A 25371-nucleotide genomic window follows, 5' to 3' on the forward strand; every position below is an offset into this window, starting at 1 on the left:
TTGATTTTGTTCCCTAATGTTATCTGCAAGCGTTGAGAGATAGATATATTGGATATATCCTATAAATAGAGACAGAGAGAGTAGCTAGGGTGAGAGTTAGATTGTTTTTTTTTTATTCTTCCGAGAGTTAGATCGTTTTTTTTTATTCTTCTGAGAGTTTTTCAAGTATATTGAAGAGAAGACAAAAGTGGTGACAGAATTCTTGTCTTTTAATTCAAGATACTGGGTTTGATCTATATTTTTATTTCTTCTTCTACTATGTTCTAATTTTCTTTTGTTAGGGCTACGATGTAGCCTAACCATGATGATATGAATTTATTGATTTTTATGTTTTACAATTGATTTCATTCATGTGAGTTATATATTATTGCGTTTAATGCTTTTGAGTGACCGGCCACCACTTGAATGATCGATGTGCATGTTTGAGACTCGAGAGGTGATAATATGCAATTGCTCATTATAATATATAACCATGAATTAAACGTTGATAGAAATATACCGCGTTATTTGTGTAGCTTTCGGTGATAAGGTGATCCAAAAGACTCATTGTAAACCGGGAATATTCATAGTTTTTAATGCACTCATGTTTATTTTAATTCACATATAGATATAGTGGATTAATAAGCTGAGTAGGTTTGCTATACCTAGAGATAGGATAGTAAATAGATTAGGAAATTCCGCTATCACATGTTTGATATCATTCTTGTACTCATAACAATATGAAATTCATATCTAGTGGTTATGGTGAAATCAGATGCTCTAACATATTTATCTTATCGATTTACTGCATTTAGTCTACAAATTTTGTTTTTAATTTATTCTTAGTTATATTTTGATCTGTTAGATAAACTTTAGAATTACTCTATTTTAGTATTTAATTGGTTTATTAATCATCGATCTCTGTGGGACGATACTTGTTCTCATCATTATATTACTTGTTCGATACGTGTACTTGCGTTTAGAATTTTATCAACAGTTAGACAATGGGTTCGGAAGGTAAAATGGTTGGTTGGATCCAACATGCTCACTTGCTTGTCTCGGGCCTACCATGGTGGCTGTCCCACCTTGGCACGAGGCCCACACTAGCCTTGCCCGGCCCATGTCCTCATAGGCTCGTTCCTCGGTCCATAAATCCTTCTTGGAAATACTCGGCTTAACTGGTGCTATCAAATATCGAGTAGCATCTTCTAAAAGTCCATCTCAAACGTTCCCGAAAATTCGAAATTCAATCTTGAATTCTGATGCCATGTCAATTTCGCTCGTATGCCATTTTGGTACAACTTAGACTGACAGGCGGTTTTGAGGATTCAGGCGTAACCAACTCATGCCAAATCATGTTCTAGACATCTTGACACATGGACGTCCTTAACTACATGAAATTGCAGAGATAGATTATTATTTCAAAGTACACAATTATCGATAATCGATATAGGGTTGTTCGGGGGCTTGATAATAGTAAATAGAATCACCCGTCGTTCCATTATGTTCTGTCTGCGCATCGACTTCTAGTCGTTCCTTGAAATCAGCCTGCCTATCTACAAGATTGTTCTCACACAAGTCTCACGGTCAAGTTGTTTTCCCAGGTCAAGTTCTTTAGTCGCACGAGTTATGTCCTCATTAACCTTTCCCCTCAAGGTCAGTATCTCAGGGTTGATCAATTCCGAGTGAGATCAACAAACAATGCATTAACGAAATTAACATTCATTCATCCCTTAAAGGGCTTGAATTTTAGGACGTCACACTAATTGATGAACATAAGGCATGACATTGTTAGCATATCCACCAAAGTTATGGGAGCATTTTACCAACTCACTATTATAAAGGCATACTATGATTACCACGAAAGAAGTAAATTTTGTGTTGTTCTCTAAAGAGTGATTGAGAGAGTTGTGTGATGACAATCTAGAGTACGATGTAACACGAGAGCCAATGATATGAGGAAGAGATACACATTGGAGGCCGGCAATAGAGGTAAAAGCATATCAAAGTCGCAACACAAAAAGTTCAAGAGTCGCGTGAAGTATTGCAAGTATTATAAGGATTATCCAAAGTTAAGAAATAAAGGCAAAGAGCAAGATTCCTCAAGCAGTGCACCAAACGTAGCCAAGGAGAGCATCAATGATGCTGAGGTTGTTCTTTGTGACTGGTTCGTTAGGAGATGAGTAGGTGCTATATTTCATGTGTTCCTATCACATGACTCCTCATGGGAATTAGCTCCCTACTTACAATACTACAGATGGTGATAAGAGTTCTTATGGGGAATGACACAGCTTGCTTGGTTGTCTGAAGTTTGAATTCAAATGTATGAGCGTAGAGTGCACATTGATAGACATGAGGCATGTACCAAAACTCAAGAAGATGGGTAGGTACTAGATTATGTGAGTTCCTATCACATGACTCCTTATAGGAACTAACATACTACATACAATACTACAAATGGTAGTTGAGTTCTTATGGGGAACAACACAACTTGTTCATTTGTGGGAATAGGGATAGTTTGAATTCGGATATACAATGGCATAGAGCGCACATTGATAGATGTGAGGCATGTAATGGACCTCAAGAAGAACTTTATTTCTCTACGGATACCCAATGGCATCGGTGCAAGCACACCACTGAGGGTGGAGTGTTAAAGATCTCTTGAGGTACCATAATAATGACGGATGGAAAAAAAAAAGAGAATGTGATTTTCTTTCATTTACTAGAAACAAAAATCGTGACAGGTTTTGGTGAAGTTTCAGCAAGTGAGTCAAACAAAGTTGACTCAATTATAGCACATGCGGTTGAGGCACATGAATGAGACAAGTGTGCCAATGCTGAGTAAGAAGGGGGTTATTGAAAGGTCATAAGACAACGGAGCTGGACCTATGAGAGCAGTACATCTTTAAGAAGTAGCATAGGATAAAATCCAGTACAACTAATCATTCAACTAAGCAACCAATTCAAACGTCTAGGGTCATCTCTACTATTTTATTTTAAAGGAGGTGCCCAATATGTGTTGACATTCATCGACATTTTTTCAAAAAAGATGTGGGTATACATCCTAAATCACAAATTTGAGATGCTCAATCAGTTTAAGAAATTTAAGAAATTGATTAAAAAGCAGTCAACTAGATAGATCAAATACCTAAGCAATGGCATGGATTTCTATGGTAATGATTTTACCAAATTATATCAGATTGGAGATTATGAGACATCGCACAATTCTCGAGACATCACAGTAGAATGGCATTGTCGAACGGAAGAGCAGAACTCTACTTGAGAATGCTTGGTGCGTGCTTTCGCATGTAGGACAAACAAGTAATTTTGGGACAAAGTGCTAAACTTGATCTATTACCTAGTTAGTCAATCTTTATCATCTACTATCGAGTTGAAGTGTCCTAAGGAAGCATGGTTGAGGAAACCTATTAACTGAATTAGAAGTATTTAGATTTCCTACATATGCTCGTACAAGTAATGGTAAGCTTGAGCAGAGGTTGAAAAAGTTCATATTTATGGATTATGCACAAGAGGTGAAAGGCTACTGGCTATGGACCACATATTCCATATCACTTGGTTTCCAGTAATTAGAGACATTATCTTCATTGAAATTGATATGCTTCGAAAGATGAATTTTGAGACTCAACTAGCGAAGCAAACGGATCAGGATGTCGGTAGTGAGGTGGAGTTTTAAGTGAAGCCTCTAGAGACCTTAGAGGTAATGGAGACTAAGATTGCAAGTCGGTGATACAAAGCAACTAATAGAGCCACATAATAGTCTAGCCATGAGTAGACAGAGAATGTAAATTAAACCACTAATAAGTTCGATTATTCTTATATTACTTATGTATTGAATGTAGGTGATGAGATAGAGACAAATGAGCCTTTGTTTAACTCTAAGGTGATGGTTGGTTTTGAGTCATCTCAATGGCTAGAAGCTTTGAGCAAAGAGATTGAATCATTCCATCAGAATCAGACATGTGAATTCATCAAACCACCCAAAAGATAAAAGATTGTCGAGTGCAAATTAGTCTACAAATGAAATGAGGGAAATCTCGTTGTCGATGTAGTGAAATATAAGGCAAGACTTATTGCAAAGGGGTATACTCAGCAAGAGGGCATTAACTAAAATAATGTGTTATGTCTTTTGTAAGACATATTTCTATTCATGTATTACTTGGCTCATTTGCTGGACAATATCTCAAGGTAGAGCAACTAAATGTGATTCCTCATAATTTCTCCAATAGTGGCTCCAACAAGTATATATGCACCTCCACTTTGGTGCTATTAACCTTGCACTTAACTTTCATGGTCATAAATGTGACATCCTGAATTTTTCACTTTTGCTTTCAATTAAATTAAGCAGACCTTTCATCAACGCGCTTATAGTGCTATTCTTAGAGCTGATCACTCGTGAGATAATTAGACTATCTAGGAAAGCCCATTAAGGGATTTTAATGCATTAAACTTGAGAATTCGATCAGGAATCGATTACTCGACCGTGCTCATCTACAAAAGTCATTACGACACAGTTAAAAATCAACCAGAGATTAGAGATAGGTCGGTTCAATAGAAATGTGTGGCTAAACGTGGGTGATTCCACTAAATTACAAAATTCTCGTTAACCGGCACTAATTTTTATGTCGTTTTGGTACTCTATGTTCGTATTTGAAACCTCGATATTTTATGACCACCGAGAGTTGCCAATGTGTCGAATGGGTTCATTATGGCTCGAAGAAAATCGACCACGGTTCATTTGCACTAAAAATTTCTAAAAGCTACCCGGTAGCTTAGGTTACGTTAAAAACGCGCCAGATTGAAATTAACCGCAAAATTGAATCCGATTTTAGAAATTGAAAGTTCTTTTATGTCACAAATCATTTTAGGAACGTCGACTCAGTCTCCAAAGATTTTTCTACAAACTGAGACTTTTTGGGAAAAAAGTCGAGGTAGGGTCGTTTTTATCCAGAAAATTCAGATGACCGTTTTTTATTACAAAATTGGGATGCAAGTGGGTTATATTGGCGAGGAAAAATACCAATTTGATTGAGGACTCGACAGTTGAATTTATACATGTCGATACGTGTTGATTCAAGAAGTTTTTTAAAGTCTAATTGTGAGGAAATTGTGTGAAATTCGTTTGCTTCCCATAGACCCAACCTTTGGACCAACTCAAGCTTCTAAAATGGGTATTTTGGGTTGGAAATTGGCCAAGAGGCCAGCTGGGTTTGATGGAGCCCTCTAAAGGGGACGAGAAGATGAGGATAAGGCAATTGGTGGCCCCTCCAGCTCAAAGCCGGTTCCCCCTCCTTTCCCCTGCCCTCTCCGTCGACCCCTATCCCCTTTTAGCTCCTGGAAGTCTTCAACAAGTCCAAAGATAAGCTAGGAAGCCGCCGAAGCAGCCCCGCCAGCTGTCTGATCGCCACAACCCTATTGCGCCCTGCTCGCAAATCCAACCAACTCTGCGTGTATCTCCACCGTTCCAGGCCTCCGTTCTACCACCATCACGAACCCAAGGTGTCCCTGGAGCTAGTCGTAGCCCTTCTGTCGCTGCTGGAGTCGCTGGACAGCCCGCTTGCCGCCGTGAAGAGCTGCTACAGCCGTCCGCCCCTCCCTTCGTCATCTCCACCTTAGCCAATTGACCAAACCTTCTTTCTTGGCCAAGTCCAGCACCCAACAGAGACAGCATGAAGTGGGTCTCATAGCTACTGTTTTGGCTCGTTTTGGTGCCTTCCGAACCTCGGTTGGTAGGCCTGCTTTGGAGATAGTTGATCCTCACCATGTTCCTGTCGTTTCAAACCGAGTAGTTTGTTAATCAAGTGAGTTTAACTGACTAATCCTCACTTAGTAAATAATGACGCTTAATGGTTGTTTAGTTTAAGTTAAGCATGGATTGTAAATAGTTAGAGTAGACTAGTGATTTAATTAATTATTGATGCATGTTAGGTGGATAGTTTAGTGCAATTAGGGCCTAGACAAGCTTTATTATTTATCTAAAGTGGTTCGAAAATTTTCTGGACCCATCTTGGCTTTCAATTAGGCTTTACGGGCCTAAGTTCTATTTATTGGCATTTAATAATTATTTTCCGTAATTAATTAATTAATTAATTTTCAAAAATTAGACCGGGATAGCCGGTGACCAGAATGTTATGCTGATTGCAATGGTGCGGTTAGATTATTTTTCTAGATGATAAATTGTGCTGATTGTGTGTGATTTGTAATTTTGGGATTTATCCCAAAATTTATTTAATTTCAGTATTTAATTATAAAATCTCCGAGTGTCGGTTTACAGTGCCAAAAATGTTTTTATGCACTATAATAAATAGTGGGATTTTCAAGTGAGAAAAGATTGTATTTTGGCTGGGGCTGACCGTGTACCTACATACGATTATTTTTATCGAGTATTTTTAACTCGAGGAAAATAGGCCGAAGAATCGTGGTAATTGCGGAATTTAATTGTGAAGGGAGAAGTTGTTGTCCGTGGGCGAATAATCGTGTGATGCTCTGAATAGATCAAGAAAACCACCGAAGTATGGCTATACCCATTAGCCCATGATTACCGCCTATCATAGGCCGTGCCTGTTGGGCCGTGATAAACCACCGAAATTGGAGTTAGTTGTGCCCATTAGACCGTCATTTACCACTTATTACAGGTTGTGCCCATGGACCGTGATTTACCACCTATTATAGGTTGTGCCATTGGGCTGTGATTAAGAGTCGGGAATGAAAAATTGAGATGATTGTGAGAGGATTATGTTGTCTTAGAATTGACTAGGTCGATTGATCGATGTTTCGATTGGCATTTGTGATTTGATGTAATGGTGTGATTCAATGATTGTAGGAATTGAATTGACTTGCAGGAAGAGACTGAGGCCAAGGTAAGTCCTCTGACTCGTGTTTGCGCCTAGAGACTGGGCACCCTGAGGAGCTGGAGTACGAACTAGTGAAGTCCATAATTTGGGTTGATGCGGGTCTACCCAAAAAGGTACCCCATCAATACCGGGCATGGCATTGCCTGTATCGTAATGGACAGAGAGAAGACCCCATACCGGAATCGAATGTACCTTTGTATGTGTTGGAGGTTGCGTTTGGAAAGGGCACTGTAGACCCTTAAGGTGGATCGATGGTAGATCTGGTGGACCCTAAACTTGAAGAGCCAGAATTACCTGTGTGTTTTGCTGTAGGCTTCAGCTGGAGTGTGGAAGGAGATGACGGGGAGGACGAAGACCCATAGTTGATTGCAAACCCCACCCCTGTTTATAGACCCTGTTTCATGAGCTGATTTTGTGTAGGACCCGACTTTGGTAGTTCGTATTGTAATATATTCAATTTGGTTTGCTTGTATATATATAAGTGTGGTTGGATTTTTAGTTCGAGAACTTATGACCTTACTTTTCTATTCCATTTTGTTATTGTCTGGGGATTATTATTAGTTTTCGCATGTGCATTAAAAATGAATGGGTCGGCGATACGTCCTAGGATGTCGCTATTTAATCGACCAAGCCGAAATGGGCATGTGCTTGGAGGATCGGGGCGTGACAATAAAGGCCTCTTGGTGGCGGCCCGTGTAGCACGACTTTACACTTGGTTTCTTGACTACAAACATGCATGTATTAGAACAATCGAAACCACTTGCAATGCTAGGACAATATTTGTAACACTATTTTCAAACCCTTCTATGGTTCTTTCAAACCTCGTTTAGGTAATGCTTTGAAAGTCCAGTTACAAATCATTCTAGCCCCCTAAACTTCGAACTTTGTTATGTAACCCTTCATTATTAGATGGTGTACAGAGTCCTAAATCACGCCCTTGATTGGCTCTTTCGAGACCAAAAGATGCTTCTTTGATTTCTGTAGATACTAATTAGACAACTTTGTGCATTCATGTTCTGAGGTAGATCCCCCCATTATAGTTGATTAAGCTTCTCTTAGACACTTGAATGATTGACTTTGTATGAGAAGCTTCACTAGAATATGCTGAGAATTTAGTCTTTAGAATCTAAATTCACTAAGAAGAAAGAGTGCAACATGGTCATTAAATTTGACTATTCAAAGGAAAAAGGATGAAACCCTTCTTCTTCCATTTCTCCTACCATTTTGATGGTGCAGCTATGCATCCCACAAGATGAAGTTGAAGGAGAAAGACTTGAAATAGAGTCTTTCAATTTTGAAGTAGATCCTCTTGTCTACTTCAAAAACCCTCATACAGGTAATTGCTATTAGGATGTAGACTAGCAATGCAAACATTATCTAGCCCTTTTAAAAGACAAAGATGTAAGGCCTTCTGAAAAAGAAGAAGAAATTCTTCTCATGTGAATAGGAATTCTTTGAAATAGTAATTTAAAAGTAAGTTTGAATTTTTCTAAAAAAAATTAGTTCTTACATCTAAGTTATAAAAGGAAAATGAAAAATTTAGATGTTAATAAGACTATCCTACATCTAAGTTGCCAAAAGAAAAGTACAAATTAAAGAGAAAATTTACACGTTTGAAAGTGTTGCATGGTGCATTTTTATTATATTTTGTATAGAGATTATTGTGCATATTTTTAGTGAGTCTCTAATTGATATGCATATACTATGTATAAATTGTTATGGCAGATGTGGAAACAAAAACAACATTGAAATTGAGAAGAATAAAAGAACGCCTAATGTACGTAGAAACCCTTGCGGGAAAAACTACGGGGGGAGGAGAAGTAAAATCCATTATGGAATTTCAAGGATTACAAAAGGTGACTTTGAAAACTATGACTTTTTTTGTCGCAACTTCTTGACCTAATAACTTGAGAAAAACAATATTTATATTGTCCCCAAGCCCTAACATTGGCCCAAGCCCATAAAAAGAAAAAAAAAATCAAGACATACTCAACAAATTTTCTCCTTGGCTTGAATTCTATATAAGTAACAAACAATCTTCTCCTCCTATTAGAGTGAAACTTAGTTGTAGCAAACATTAACCAAAATCAAGGAATGCTTGAATTTGGCAATAGGCAAAGATTTCATCAACATATCAACTAGATTGTTTTCTGTATCAATCTTCAAGACATTAATATAGCCATTGGCAATAATGTCTCGAATAAAATGATATCGTACATCAACGTGCTTTGTCCTCTTATGATACATCTAGTCTTTAGTAAGATGTATAGACCTCTGACTATCACAATGGACAACAGTCACACCATGATTCATATTGAGCTCTTCAATAAGCCTTTTAACCATATGACCTCTTTAACTACCTCTACAATAGCCAAATGATATGCTTCTGTAGTCGACAAAGCAATTGCATGTTGCAAAGTAGCTTTTCAACTAATTGCACAACCTCCAATAATAAAGATGTACTTAGTCAAAGACCTCCTCTTATCAAGGTCACCGTTATAATCAGAATCAACATATCCTGTCAGAATGTCATCAGTTTTTCCAAACTCTAAACCAAAATGAAAAGTACACTTCAAATATTTCAAAATTCACTTCACAGCTTGCCAATGAATTTTGCCTAGGTATGATAAATATCCACTTATCATGCTAACATCATGTGAAATGTCTGGTCAAGTACAAACCATGGCATACATTATGCTACCAACTGCACTAGAGTATGGAACATGTGACATATATTTTAGGTCATCATCTATTTGTGGACATAAATTAGTTAATAATCTAAAATACAACAAGACGAGTACTTATTAGTTTTGTATCTTTCATGCCAAAACAATCTAACACCTTCTCGATATAGCTTTTTTAGGAGAGATATAATTTTTCTCTTTTTTGACCTCACTGAATTTCAATGCTTAGGATTTTCTTCACTGCACTTAATTCCTTCATCTCAAATTCAATGCTCAACTATGCCTTCAAATTATGTATATCAAATTTATCTTTTGCTACAGTCAACATATAATAACAAATAAATAAAAAGCCACTTGAAAGTTTTGTGCAAATATACATAGCCATCATATTTGCTCCTATAATAGCCAATTTGCACCATAAACAAACCAAACCTTTTATTCTATTGTCTCGGTGATTGCTTTAAACTAGGGGTGATCAGTTCTCGGTTCGGTCCGGTTCCACCTTGGAACCGAGAACCGGACCGGATCATCGGTTCCGGTCCGGTCCGGTCCGGTCCAACAAAATCGGCTCTACTTTTTTGCACTAAAGAGTGACCGCGCTTCGGACCGATCAATCCAATTCGGTTCTCGGGCGATTCAACAAAACTAATCACACATGTTCCCACGTGCAAAATATTCAAACTTCACTTGTGTGATTCACACTTAACTTTAACCATAAAGACCATGAACAATTTGGCTAAAGATTGTGCTTGGCTTAAATTTTATAGACAATTTCTCTTCTGCTCTTTGAATGTTTAGTCGATGTGGGACTCTTGGAGCCTTAGTCCCACATCGAGTAGAAGATGAAACTAACAAGGAGATTTTTTCTATAAATAAAAGAGTAATAAAAATGGTTTTAATGGTCTCTTGGCCACATAAGAGGTTCCTACCTCAAATTGCAATTTTGGTTGCAATAAGTTGTCATGTTTATATATTTTTTTGTTAATTCTATATATATATATATATATATATATATATAAATATAATAAATTATATATTAAAAAATTTGGTACAGTCCAGTTGGTCTGGTTCCCACCTTGGAATCGGGAACCGGACCGTCGACCGTGGGAACCGCCCAAAACCGGCTGGTTCGGTTCGGTCCGGCCGGTTCCCGATTTGGGCGGTTCCTGTTGCACACCCCTACTTCAAACCATATATAGACTTTTTTAATAGAAAAACATGATCTTCCTTACCTTAAAATTGAAAACCATCTACTTGACCCATATAGATTTTATTTTCAAGTTCACCACGCAAGAAAGTCGTTTTCATATCAAGTTGTTTCACCTCTAAATCATGCATAGCAATTAATGCAAGCAAAACCCAAATAGAGCTGTATTTAACTACAAGTGAGAACACATAATTAAAATCAACTCCCTCAATCTGACTATAGCCTTTAGCAACTAGACAAACTTTGAACTTGATGTTTTCAACTCCAAGAGTACCTTCATTTCTTTTGAATACCCATTTACAACTTACAATTTTCTTTTCTCTTGGTGGCTTGACAAGCTCCCAAGTTTAATTCTTTTCAAGAGATTCCATCCTTCGCTCGCTCATAGCAACTGATCACTTTGCTGAATTTTTTGAAGAGCCGGCTTCTTTGTAGGTTTTTGGTTCACTATACTCTATTGACTCTACAATGGAAAGCGCATAAGCAATAAAATCTTAGAATCCATATTTCTATGGAGGTTTCACCGTCCTTCTTGGTATATCTCTGACAATAGAATACTATTCCTCTTTAGGATTCAAACTCAATATTATCTAAAGATGATTGAATTGGTTGCAAAGAAATTATTTCAAGCTCTACTTTCTTTGCAACACTTTATGAATTTTCATCACAAAAAATAGATGATTCTTTCTTAGGATGAAACATAGTAGACTCATCAAAAGTAATATCTCTGTTGATAATAATCTTAGATAAATTAGCATACCAAAATCTATAACCTTTTACACAAGAAGTATAATCAAGAATGATGCATTTTTTTTTTTTGCTCTAAGCTCTAATTTGCCTTCATTAACATGTGTATATACTGAAAATCCAAATATTTAAAAAGAATAATAATTAGCGGGTTTACGTGACCAAACCTCCTCAAGTGTCTTGCACTCAATAGATGTGCAAGGAGAATGATTTATCGACCAAGTAGCTGTATTGACTGCTTTAGCCCAAAACTTCTTGCCTAAACCATCGTTAGACAATAAACATCTAGTCTTTTCTAATAAGCTTATGTGTTCTGCAATACCATTCTATTGTAGTGTATTCACCGTTGTATAATGCCTCATAATACCTTCAACTTTGCAAAACTCATTCAACTCACTTCCACAAAATTCCAACCCATTATTTGTTCTCAACCGCTTAATCTTCTTACCAGTTTGTTTCTCAATTAATGTTTTCCATATTTAAGTGTAATGAAAACATCACTTTTTTGTTTTAAAAAATAAACTTAAACATTTCTTTAAAAATCATCAATGAAAGTGAGTAAATACCTCAAACCAAGGCCTTTCGAAGGAACTTTTGTAGGCCCTGAAAAACCTCTCTTATGTAGCTCCTCCATTCCTTTAATACTCATATGGCCTAACCTTATATACCATAATTTAATATTGTTTGATTCTGTCATAGTGGATGATATTACAGTTGAATCGATTGATACAAAGTGACGGTTTTCAATCCTTTCATCAGTAAAAATGAACCTCTCATAATCTTCATAACTCTACCTTTAGCTATAAACTTACAACCATTAGCATTAAGTGTACTCAAAGAAATGAGGTTTTTCTTCCAATCAAGAATGTGTCTAACATTATCCAAAGTCCTGATGATGCCATCATACATCTTAATGTTGACAGTCCCAATCCCAACTGCTTTGCATTTAGCATTGTTTCCCATTAGAATAATTCAACCATTAAATTCTTTGTACATTAAGGACTAGTCACAATTAAGGCACATGTGATACGAACAACCTAAATCAAGAATCCAACTATCATTGAATTTTTATTTTTATTTATCATCTGCAACCAATAACCAATCTTCATTTTCTTTTTTAAGCAACACTAGCTTAAGCGGGTTTTCGTTTCCTTGATTCTGTCTGATCAAGTAGTTCTTATTGTTTTGTCGATTTGCACTTCTTTGATTTTGCTGATCATATTTCTCTTTGCTGTTTTGCTTTTAATGTTAGACAATTTATCTTGATATGCCCTTTAGACTTACAATAGTTGCAAATCAAATCCCTATGCTTTGATTTTGATCTGAACCTGCCACCATTACTTCTCTCAACAGACTTTCCTCTAGCAACTAAACTAGTCCCATGATCATTACTTCCTTCAAAAGTCAATTATGTATCTAGTTTCTGCTTATTTAGGAGACTAGTCTTGACATCTTCAACATCAATAGTTTCTTTACTAACAGTCTTGGTTTCTCTAAAATTCTTATAAGAAAAAAGTAGTGAAACTAACAATAAGAGAGCCTAATTCTCATTTTCAACCTTAATATCAATACTTCTTAATTCATAGATGATAGCATTGAATTCAGAGATAGGAGATTTAAAAAAAGCACATTTAGCCATATGAAGAGTGAAGAGTCGCTGCTTGAGCCTCAACCAATTGGTGAGGGATGTTATGAAAAAATACATTCCAATTTATACCATAAACCTATAACTATTTTCTGATCTTGTATCACCTACATAACTTCATTCGTGAGGCACAACTAAATAGCAGACATGCCTCTTTCATCCAATTCTTCTCATGTTTCATTTGACATGCTTTCTAGTCCTTTTTCAAATAGAGTTTTCTTCAAACCCTGCTATGTAAGAACAACCAACATACGAACTTGCCATAGATTGAAATTGCCGCTCCAATCAAACTTCCCAATATCAAATTTCGTTGTTGAACTTGAAGCCATAACCAGAAGATCAAGAAAACCCTAAGGCTCTCATACCAGTTTGTTATGGTAGATGCAGAAACTAAAATGAAATTGAAATTGAGAATAATAAATGAACATCGGATTTTCGTGGAAACCCTTGCGGGAAAAGTTACGAGGGGAGAAGAAGCAAAATTCACTGTAGAATTTCAAAGATTACAAAAATAACACTTGTTCCATCTCAATTTCTTGAACTAATAACTTGAGAAAAATAATATTTATATTGTCCTCAAGCCCTAACATTAGCCCAAGCCCATAAAAATAATAAAATTCAAGACATACTCAACACAAGCTCTATTTTTGTAAGATACATACTTATATATGCTATACTTTGCAATATTAATATATATATTTAGATGAAAAAGTTATAGTCTATGGTCGCAACTATCTTTGTAATTAATATTTAAATGTTCTTGTACTTGACTCTATTTTTGTAAGATATATACATATATATATATATATATATATGCTATATTTTATTTAAATGAAAAAGTTATAGTTTGTGATAATATTTAAATGTTCTCGTACTTGTCTATACATATATACTATTTTAAAATATACATATAGGCTGAAAGTAATATTCCATGGTTGCCCCTATTTAATAATATGAACATTAGCAAATTAAAGAAGAACTACTATTTTATTTTATTTTTTTGTTGAAAAAGAACTATTGATTAAGGATTCGTTCGTTTCAAAGAAAATATCACATATTTTCAAGAAAAAGACTATATTTTCTATTGTTCGGCTAAAACCTGAAATTTGAGTGAAAAATGTTTTCAATTGTTCGTTATCTAATTTGATTTTTTTGGGAAAATTACCAAAAAAATTAAATATTAATATTTTTAATTGACCAAATTTTTTATATATATATATATTTTTAAAATTTTGAATTTTGAATTATTTTTCTTTTTTCTTTTCCTCCCTCTTTCTTCATCCTCCTTCCTCCATCGCAGCATGCCTTGACGTGGCCGGTTGCCTAGCGACCGACCAAGGCGCAATCGCCAAATCGGCAAACTCGAGGCTTGGCCAATCCAAGCTCGTGGCTCAAGGCTAGGCGAGCCGTGAACTTGCCAGCCAACGAACGTGGCTCACCTAGATTGGCCGAGCCTTGAGCTCACCGACTCGATCTGGCAAGCTTGAGCTCCCGAGGCTAGCAAGCTCACGACTCACTCGATCCAAGGGAGCCCGAGCTCCACCGAGGCCGGCAAGCTTGCGACTCGCCGGATTTGGCCTTGGGCGAGACTAGAGTTGGCCTATGGTCGCCGACCGGCCAAGGAAGAAGAAAAGAAAAGGGAAGAAAAAGAAAAGAAATAAAAACTCATTAAAAAAAGAAAAAAAAACATAAAAATAAAGAAGATGAGGGAAAACAAAGAAAATTAAAAATAATTTGAATTAAAAAAAATAAAGGAGGAGGAGGAGGAAGTGAGGGCTTATAAGAGTGAGATAAAAGAGATCAAGTAAGGAAAATATTTTCCATTTTTCAAAAGTGAAAAACATTTTCCTCCAGTTTAGAAGACTTTTTTCCCTTCATGGAAAATGTTTTCCCCAAGCAATTCATTTTCCATGAAATGAACATCAGAAAATTCGGAAAATATTTTCCCAAAATTTATTTTTCGTGAAATGAACGGAGCTAAGCAATTTATTGAAGAAAACTCAAAAGGTTTCTATGACATAAAAGTGCATATATCATCAATATATCGTGTCAGAGGATCTTTAAAAAAGTTGATAACATGACACCATAAATAACATCAGAGGTTCAATAAAAGAAATTCATCACTAAAGAATTATAGCCCATCCCTTACAAACAAACGAATGTTATAAATTCAATGGATAACTATACTAAATAAATAAATAAATAAATACACTGGAAGTTCTAAATTTTGTTGCTAAAATGCAATTGAGTTTTAAAACTTTCAATAAGTGCTATCAAATCCTAATCAAGTCTATTCATGAACTCCGTTCAATTTCATTGATTGAAGAAGTTGACATCACTTTTATTATTTTTGAAGTGATATGCATTTTAGAAAAAATTTAGATAAAACAAAGGATTAATATCACAAAAAATCTCAAATTAATACAGGCAATCATTTTTAAGAAAATACTTTTAAAGTTTTTCATTTTCCGTGAAAATAAATATACCATTCATATATGCTTGTTTACTTAAAAGAGTGATACAAAGCCAATAAAGAACATTAATGACTAGGCCTCGGGAGATTTATTAAGCATTACAATAGAGTAATATTGCAAATTTTCTATATCTTGACCGGCATCGTGATACTCACAGCCAACGCCTTCAGATCAAAAATTTCTTCCATCACATATGTTTAACAAATCTCGCCCTGACGGCACTCATTAGCATTGGTAAAAATAATTTTTGCCTCTTGAAAACTCCACTTGTCCCGGATCGTTGAATGAATAAAAGGCGCGCATTGATCGCAACTAGCTTCCTAATTCAGTATAATACAATACCAATTCTCAAAACCGATTCACGTCGTTTCAAATTATGAAAAGATTAAGAAAGGATATGATGCTTGAAGATCATAGATTCACTGGAATGGCAGGCGGGAGAATAAATTTCTACAACAAACTTCATGGTTAGTACAAGAAAAACCTACAAGAACTGCCAAGGGCCGGTGGCCACCATCATGCAAGTACATTGGGTTTTTATTACCTAACATAAATCAATCAGTAATCTACAAAAGGCAACTTCTGCCCAGGTGCCCATGAAAGCCACCATTAAGTACAGAAGCTCCGTTTCTAATAGCAATGGCAAAGTCAGAAGCTATTTCAGAAGCTATTTCCATGTCAAACTTCAATCTTCCAGACGGTCAGTCCAAGCAAGGCTGTCTGGTAAGGATTGTAATCTGCCCTGCGGTGCAGCGAATCTACCGAACCACATTCCTCACCACCGAACCGACAAACTATGCAAGACAATGCGACGCAAGATGTGGAATCTTGTCCTGGACAGTTTGTCAGGATCATCTGGCCTTCAGTTCCTTGTGCTTCAGCAAGGAGCAATCCACGGTGCATACCTGCTACTGCAAGAGCTATGCCCTGCATTTCACGACAAGACAATCTTGATGCAAATGTGAGGTGGCTGTGGCAGCAGAAGATGTGGACACAACTTCTTCGCTCTGATGCAAGTTATATGCTTCAGTATCCATCTCGCACAAGCCTGCCGCTTCTGAGATTTAAGCCTTCACTTCTCGGAAACTCTCCTCTGATAGGGAAACCTCCGCAAGGAGTCTCCATGCATAGTCCTCCGTCGCATTTTCAAAGTTCTTGCGTCTCTTCAGCACTATGTGTCCGCCAATCTCCCAGATGGCGGGATTTACTTGAGTTTCCAAAAGTTCTTGGCTCACTTCTCCCCGAGCTTGCTTCTTCGCATAACACTGACCATTGACAGAGCACAATTAGATGCGCGATAACTAAAAACTTAAGATGAAGATACACAACCTTGTTCTGTGGTGACCACCAGAATTTACTGAGAATTAATAACATTTCCTTATACTCAGAATCCTAACTAGCCCCTTAAACACAACTCTTGACTCGAAGTTCCTTTCTAGTGTGAGATTTGGTCCATTACTAGTGTAACTTCATTGGTAAATCGAGAAACCATGGCAAAGAAAGTCAAAATATACAAGAGTCAGTACAGCTTGAATAGAAGAGGGGCACATGAACAAAAAAAACTGCACAAATGCTACATCACACTCAAAGATCTCCATGACAAGCCAAGCAGATCGCATCATAAGATGTGATGTCTTCAAAGACGAGAAATTGGACCTATGAAAAATAAGCCTCGTAAACAAAGATGAGACTTTGTGTGCCATGATTAAATGGACCATATATGAATTAAACTCCAACCACAACGGATCATCTTGAAAGTGCTAGTACCCCTATTAAATTGCACAGCAAAACGGCTTATGGACATTAAACTGTCAATCTGTCGTGAAAGGAAAAAATGAAAAGTTACCTGTGGAAATAGAAACACTCTTTTGCCACAATCGGCGATCAGTACATTGAAGGGGATGTTGTTGTGCTGAAGGCGTATGCAGGAATTAGCAATTGCACTGGACAGATCCCATAAAGTATCTCTACCCTCAAACACAAGTGAACGGACTGGGAATTTCAAGAGTTGCGAAACAACTACTCCATTTCTCTGCATGCTTGTGGAAGTCATTACTCTCAGAGTAGGAACCTTTTCGACTGGGAATGGAGAAGCCAAATAATACGCCTGTAATAACAAGAAAAATGAGGTAAGTAAGTAATGCTACTGGGTTGGATAAAAAAGTTAGAATCTCCTTCCATAGAAAAAGAAAAGTAGCTCAATCAGCTAGTCAATATTATGGATCAAAGTGTGTTTATGTTACCTGAAAGTGAAGATGGTTAATGGTGGCGAATGTGCCTAGACTGTTGTAACCCACTCTGAAGAAAGGATCTGCTGCCTCTTTGGCCAAAGACAGAGCCAGAAAGAAGCTCATGTGGTCGATCCTCTGAGGCAAGCAGTCGAGAACACGGGGTATAAGGAGAATGTGCCCATACTGAATGGAGCTGACCAGCAGAAATTTAACCACCTTATTCATCAGCAGCTAGTGGACATCAGTGAAGCTATGCATAATGTTTAGTGTTAAGGAAGCAACGGACTTACGTTGATAGCTACAACATTAGGAGAAGTAGGCTTGAAAATGGCGGGTGCACTGGGGAAGAAGTGACTGTAGCAGTCATCACTTTGTTCAAACATAAAAAGCACTTCCTCGTGGCCCACTTTGGTGAAATTGAACTTCTTCTCATCGAAATCCTGGAGAACTTGATCTACACGGAACTCAGTTGGGCGTTTTTTGAGGTGGCGCCCCTCGTTCAGCTGCACAATGAAACCATAGTCGCTAGGAATAACCTTTGTCTTGCATGTAGTTACATCGTAGCGAAATAGACCTCGATTCATCCGATTCTTCCACTGTCCAAGTAAGAGATTGAGCAGGAAAGAAGTCTCAGGTGGTTTTTGATAGAAGATGGATTCTTCAGCGCAATCTTCTCCCTTGAACGTGTACAGAGGAAGGTCTGATGATGCAATTAGCAATTAAATCAGGCACAAGCCAGTGCCAACATAGAGAAAGTAATGAACCAAACATCCGCATCCTCTCTCTCTCTCTCTCTCTCTCTCACCACATATAATGAATTTTATTTATACACATATATGTCTTTAATTGAATATACTGCTGCTTTTTTATCCTCTAGGGTATGACGACAGCCTTTATTTTTCTCTAATCTTTGATTCTTGATTCCTATATTGTCGTTCTCCAGGCAGTGGAGAACGATTGAAGATCAAGAAAAGCTGCTGGCCATTGCTATAAAAAATTTGCATCCCTCCAATTAAATAAGGATCAGAAAAGCCCCGTAGAACTTGAAGCTCAATCAAGAGTTCACCTTCCAGCATATAATATGGTAAAAAAAGAAGATGGCCCACCTCATTTTATTCCAATTTCACAATTAGCTTTATACACCAGCAATCAAAAGTTTGAAACCTCATGGTCATAACTTAGGCGCAAAACAAAGAAAGCCAAAGACAATGCGTAATCGCCGGTAAATAGTCTGCAAAGCCCAAGAACTTTAATGGAAATCTTTTCCGGCAAGAAAAGTACACTGGCCTTAGAACAATCAGAACATCAAAGAAATTGGGACGAAACGCGTAACTAATTAAAATAATATGAATTTATCAAAGCTAATGTACCCAATCGTCTCTATGTAAGACTCTTTGTGGCATAAAAGAAACATCCAAATCGAACCATCTTCTAATATGCACACAAAGTGATAAACGTTTGATATCTGCAGATCATGAGAAAGGTAAACCATCCAAACCCAACAAAAACAATCTATTCATCTTCAAATATATGACTAAACCGCAAACAATCAGCGAGAATGTTCTAATTTTCATAGGCCAAAAGGAAAAGGAAAGGAAGAGTGTGGTCACAGGGGACTTACCAGGCAAACAGCACTTTCCGAGGCAATTACGACCACATCCCTTGGCTTCCCCTTCAACAGCAACGGCAGCATTATCCTTCTCGCCACCCTCCTCCTGATAATTCGACACCACCGTGGCGGCCCTCTTGATCGTCAACATCCTTTTGTCGTTCTAACCAAGGCCCTATTAATACACCGGAACGTACGTGTTGCAGCACAACAGCTACCCACGAAAACAAAAGGGTGTCCCCCAGGATCCGCCGCCGGCTCAGAAGATGCGACCCCCGGAAGAAGATAGCGCAGTTGGCTTCGCTCTGGTTTCTTGTCTCTGTCCCGGTGAAATTCGGAGAGTTCCTGTCGGAGCTTTCGTCCGTCGTGGAAACGCCGCTTCTTGCCAACCGAGAGACCCGGATTCCTCTAGATTCCTTCAGGTGATTCTGCTTCTCTCTCTCTCGGCGGCGAAATAGGGAGGAGGGAGTCTGTATTTATAGATTGGCGGAGCGAGATCCTTTTCCGAACTGAAGGTCGGGAACGAGACATTAATTACTGAAAGTCAAAGAGGGACGTGACCCCTCCGATCCATTCGTATCCAACGGCTGCGAAGTGCTTTGACTTTTCTATAGAAGATCGCGCCGCTACCATTCCGTGTTATGAGGTAGAGGTGCTGCATCGCAGCACGTAAAGGGCGGTGGATGTGCTCCCTCGGATCTCGACAGATCCGCATGATCCAATTGCTAACATCCATTAGGCTCATCACACGGATTCACCTAATAACTTCTTCGAACTCATATCGACCTGTCAATTTTGGCCTATTCCCGTCTTATTTCGAACATTAGAAGCGATAACAAAATTCGAAAAAGAAGAATTGCATGGAAAATACTGTAAGAAGTCATCTGGGAGCATCATTACTCAAATGCTACCGCAGATTCATACGAAGAAATTATCAAAAGGGTTGTATTTGCTAGACAAAGTTGTCAACGGGTCCTAATTGGGGCTAATTGTCTACCGGTCGATTTTGTGTGTCGATTACCGTGTAATCGTGTTGTGTTAACGTTATACAATTTGTTACGTGTCAGCTATTAATTTTCAAATCATGCTCGTGTTTAGGTAGACACGTGTGCAAGTTGACCTTTAGTAATATAGCCTTATGTTGGGAAAATTATGAAAATTTTTAAAAACTATTGCAATCGTACAAATTCAGTTCTAAATTTATTTTTGTAGCGTCAATAAGTCTTAAATCTCTTGCATTTATGCTAATTTAATTTATCCGGCTAATTTTGGTCAATTATCCTACGTGGAGCCACCAACGATAATATAGACAATTTTTAATAATATTTTAATTTTTTTGAATTTTTTTTTTTATTTTTCTTGTTTTTCTTCTATCTCTCTGTTTTTCCTTCTTCTCCTTTTGCTTCCAGTTGCTTGCCAACTCAGTGATTAGTCAGAGGCAGGGTTGGCAAGGTCCCTTACCAGCCTTCAGTTAGCCTTGTTAGTGGCTAGATGAGGCTCGACCCTCACTAGCCCAACAAACAACTTGGGCAAGGCCACCTATGACACCCCGAACCCTTCGCAGGTCGTCACCAGCGCCAATGTTACACTTTATTACCTTTCTTTCTTTCGAAGAAGTGTCCTAATTCATAGACACACATTTTTTTCTTTAAAAAAAAAAAAAAACAAAACGGTCCCAGCGCAACTCATTAGCGGAAGCAAATTAAAACATCATCATCTCTCCCCCTACCAACCATGATACAAATACACACCACTAATCACCATCATTTTATAAACAAGCCACGACACTTTATTTACATATATTTCAAGATGGGATTCCCTTCGGGTCGGTACAACAAAAGGAAAAGCTAGGACTCAACCACGTCCAGCCTAAAACCTCAAAAAGAAACCCTCAACCCTCAACATCATACGAGCATAAACCCCCCATCAAAAGTGTCGGTTATCTACATCAAAAAGATCCGACTCCTACTCATCGCACGCGCGGGTCTCACACCCAACCTGGTGCATCAGGCGGTGGCGGCGGCAACATCCCTCGCATCGCTCCATCCCGACGAACGTGTACAGAAATGAACTCCTGAATGACAGGGCTCCCAGCCAGGCCTACGTCGTACATCACTAGACAGCGTACTCGAATAAAAGTCAGTCCGGGAACAGAGGACAGTCTATCTCGGACACTCGACCTCTTACATCGGATGGTAGACCATAAAACACCCCCCGCGTGACGGCAGGAAGCGGCATACTGCTAATCTGAAATGTTATCCGCAAAGGGGTGAGTACAACCACTCAGCAGATAGGGAAATCCAATAACAACTCAATGCATCATGCAATCATACATGCATTGCAGGCGCTACTTACCTTGAAGCCATGCGCATTCTATCATGCATCATCATATCAATTTATAACACATACATGACATACATGTGTATCATCATCGTATCATACATGTCATCATCATCATGACATCATCACATTACACATATCATATCATATATCATTATCATTATCATCACCATGCATATCATCACGCATATCATATCATCATCATCATCTTGCATATCATCATGCATATCATATCATCATCATCATCTTGCATATCATCATGCATATCATATCATCATCATCATCTTGCATATCATCATGCATATCATATCATCATCATCATCATCATCTCGCATATCATCATGCATATCATATCATCATCATCACCTTGCATATCATCATGCATATCATATCATGGGTGATCATCATTATTCACATCACATATCATTATCATCATCATGCATATCATCATGCATATTATCATGCATATCATATCATGGGTGATCATCATATCACATCACATATCATCATCATCATCATCATCATGCATATCATCATGCATATAATATCATGCATATCATCATGCATATAATATCATGCATATCATGTCATGATTTAATTTCCACTTTTGGATTTCAATCTTGATCACCACATCACCCATTTCTCAATTTATCAATTTTATCATCCCCTCGGGCAAAGACCTCCGACAGGGTTCCCAGCATTCCAGCCATCCCATGGCCACCGGGCTTCCGGCCCCCACATCCGGCATCTCGCATCTCAACTAGCATCACGAGGCATTCCCTTCCGGCAGAAACCTCCGACAGGGCTTCCTGCATTTACACTCCCTGGCCGGGCATCTCGCATCCCAAATCCTGGCATCGCGAGGCATTCCTTTCGGGCAAAGACCTCCGACAAGGCTTCCGCCCCACATTCCGGGCATCCCGAATCTCCCGGGGAATCCGGCAATGCATCTCTGTACACTCCGGCCTCATCCTCCACCACAACCACTTACTCACTTATCATTATCCACATTTACCATTATTTTGATCTTAATTTAACATGGCATAAAATAGCACATAATATTCGGGTAAAACCAGAATGCACAGTTTCCGAATAAATTCAATTAAAATATCCATATGGCCTCAAAAAATTACGAAATTTTACAGAGTGATAGCCGAGACATTTTCGCACAACTTTTATGAAGAACTCCAAGCCAGATTCTGTTTATATTATTTTATACAACCTCACGAAGCTTCTGGACCCATTACCGCATCGTCCAGTGTACATATCACCGAAATATTGAGATTTCACCTACCATTTCTCTTTCGTTTACTCTGAAATTTATATATGTCATACATAAAGGTATCCTCTACAAGTTCCATGAAGATATCTAGGTCAAATAACTAGAGTATAGTCATCATCTATGTCCATGAAGTCTCGGGTATCTCGGAATACAACACCAGAATCATCATCTTCAAGATCTAGTCGATTTACTAGGCTATACTTGTTCATTTCACTTCAAATTTGAGTATTTTGTAGTTTAAGATGTCTCCTACAACTTTCATGAAGAAACCGAAGTGATATTCTCAACAAAAACCAACATGCAACCATGAATCCAGCAAGAGGTCAGTAAAAACTCTCCAGATCTGAGGTCTCCGTATAATAAGACTTTAACCCATCAAATCTCCATAATTTTTCACGAAATTTCAGTATGTTGTAGTTCAAGATGTCAGCTACAACTCTCATGAAGAAATTGAAGCCAAAATCGGACTCGAAACACACAGGCAAGCTGAAACAAGTTTCTGACTCACACGGTCCGAGCAAGAACAGTCACACGACTTAAGAACAAGCCAACCTTACCTCGGTTTTCTCACTTAAAACACCCAAAATCTAACAAACAAACAATATACAAGCATGCAAGAGAAGTTAGAGGACTCCACTTGCCTCTAGGATGAACAAACGATGGCGTACGGCGGACGGACACGGCGGCGACGGCGACTCCCTCCTTCGTCTCTCTCGGCCGCTCCTCCTCTCTCTCGCACACCTCTCTCTCTCCTTGGGCGAGCAAATGGCTAACCGGCCATTCTCTCTCCTCTCTCCTTCCCTTTTATTTCCCTAAAGCTCATGATTAGCAATCATGAGATTGCCTCACCAATGGCCAATGCATGGCCTTCCTTCATGCCACTTGTCATTATACATGCAAGTTGGGCCTTGGAGTTGGGCTTGGGCCTCCCCTCCTTGGGCCGGCGACTACTCCTCTCTTGGGCCACTATTGGGCCGGTCGACTTCCCCTCTTGGGCCCCTCATCTTGGCCCATTAAAGGCTTAGGCCAAATGGGTTTAAGGCCCATTCGAATTTTAACCCCTTTTCCCTCTTTTGTTTTTTTTTTGAATTCCTTTCTATAATTATTTCCAAATTCAAATTCTATCTTGGCCAAAGTCTTGGGGCATTTTATTTATTGAAATTTAATTTATAAAGCACATGGCCAAGCATAAATTATTAATCTATCGAATTTGAATTTTTCACAACCATAAGCACAAATCATCCAATTAAAAGACTAATGGCTAAAACATAAGTCATGAAAATTCTATCACCTAATTAAAGACTTTAACACACCTTATGGCTTGGCTTTGAATTTTTGGATGCCACAATTCTCCCCACCTTAGAGAATTTCGTCCTCGAAATTCAAACACCACTCACGCCTTCTTTAAACAAATAGGGATACTTTTCCTTCATCCGATCCTCACTTTCCCATGTGGCTTCCTCCATACCATGATGTCGCCATAACACCTTAACCAATGGGATCTTCTTGGTCCTAAGAATTTGCTCCCTTCGGTCCAATATCTGCACAGCTCTTCAATGTACCTTACTTTCTCATCCACTTTGATGGCTTCATGATCGAGTATGTGACCAAGATTCGGCTGGTACTTCCTCAACATCGATACATGAAACACATTGTGCAGATTTCCTAACTTAGGAGGTAACGCTAAACGATAAGCTACATCCCCTATCCTCTCAAGAATTTCAAAATGTCCAACAAATCTAGGGCTTAACTTACCCTTCATCCCGAATCGAGATATTCCTTTCATTGGAGATACCTTAAGGAATACATGGTCTCCTACACTAAATTCCAAAGGCCTTCTACGCTTATCCGCGTAGCCTTTCATCTACTCGAGCTGTTCTAAGTCTCTCTCTAATAATTTCAACAGCCTCGCGGTAACTTGTACCAGTTCGGGTCTGTCAACTTCCTTTCACCCACTTCACTCCAGCGGACGGGAGTCCTACATCTCCTTCCATATAATGCTTCATAAGGTGCCATACCAATACTTTTATGAAAGCTATTATTATAGGCAAACTCTACCAAATGCAATCTTTCATCCCAATTTCCTTTGAAATTGATTACACAAGCCCTTAGCATATCCTCTAATATCTGGATCACTCTTTTCCGACCACCATCTGTCTAAGGATGAAAAGCAGTACTAAACTGAAGCTTAGATCCTAACGCAACTTGAAGACTTTTCCAAAAATTCGAAGTAAACCTCGAATCCCGATCTGAAGTAATGGTCACTGGAATACCGTGTAAGCGTACCACTTGACTTACATA

General features: G+C 38.2%; 2 protein-coding genes across 2 annotated transcripts; both read right to left on the reverse strand.

The window, feature by feature from the left end:
* Nucleotides 1–16578: 16578 nt before the first annotated feature.
* Nucleotides 16579–18014, reverse strand: LOC104423716 (GDP-L-galactose phosphorylase 1-like). Its single transcript, XM_018863592.2, has 3 exons — nt 17852–18014; nt 17455–17715; nt 16579–16873 (listed from the first exon to the last, which is right to left on the reverse strand). Exons 1-3 carry the CDS (start codon nt 17960–17962, stop codon nt 16673–16675), a joined length of 573 nt encoding a protein of 190 aa, XP_018719137.2. The 5' UTR covers nt 17963–18014; the 3' UTR covers nt 16579–16672.
* Nucleotides 18015–18108: 94 nt separating this feature from the next.
* Nucleotides 18109–19599, reverse strand: LOC108953908 (GDP-L-galactose phosphorylase 1-like). Its single transcript, XM_018863768.2, has 2 exons — nt 19461–19599; nt 18109–18539 (listed from the first exon to the last, which is right to left on the reverse strand). Exons 1-2 carry the CDS (start codon nt 19597–19599, stop codon nt 18109–18111), a joined length of 570 nt encoding a protein of 189 aa, XP_018719313.1.
* Nucleotides 19600–25371: the final 5772 nt, after the last annotated feature.

This window comes from Eucalyptus grandis, chromosome 10 (genome assembly GCF_016545825.1).
Source record: "Eucalyptus grandis isolate ANBG69807.140 chromosome 10, ASM1654582v1, whole genome shotgun sequence".
NCBI lineage: Eukaryota > Viridiplantae > Streptophyta > Magnoliopsida > Myrtales > Myrtaceae > Eucalyptus > Eucalyptus grandis.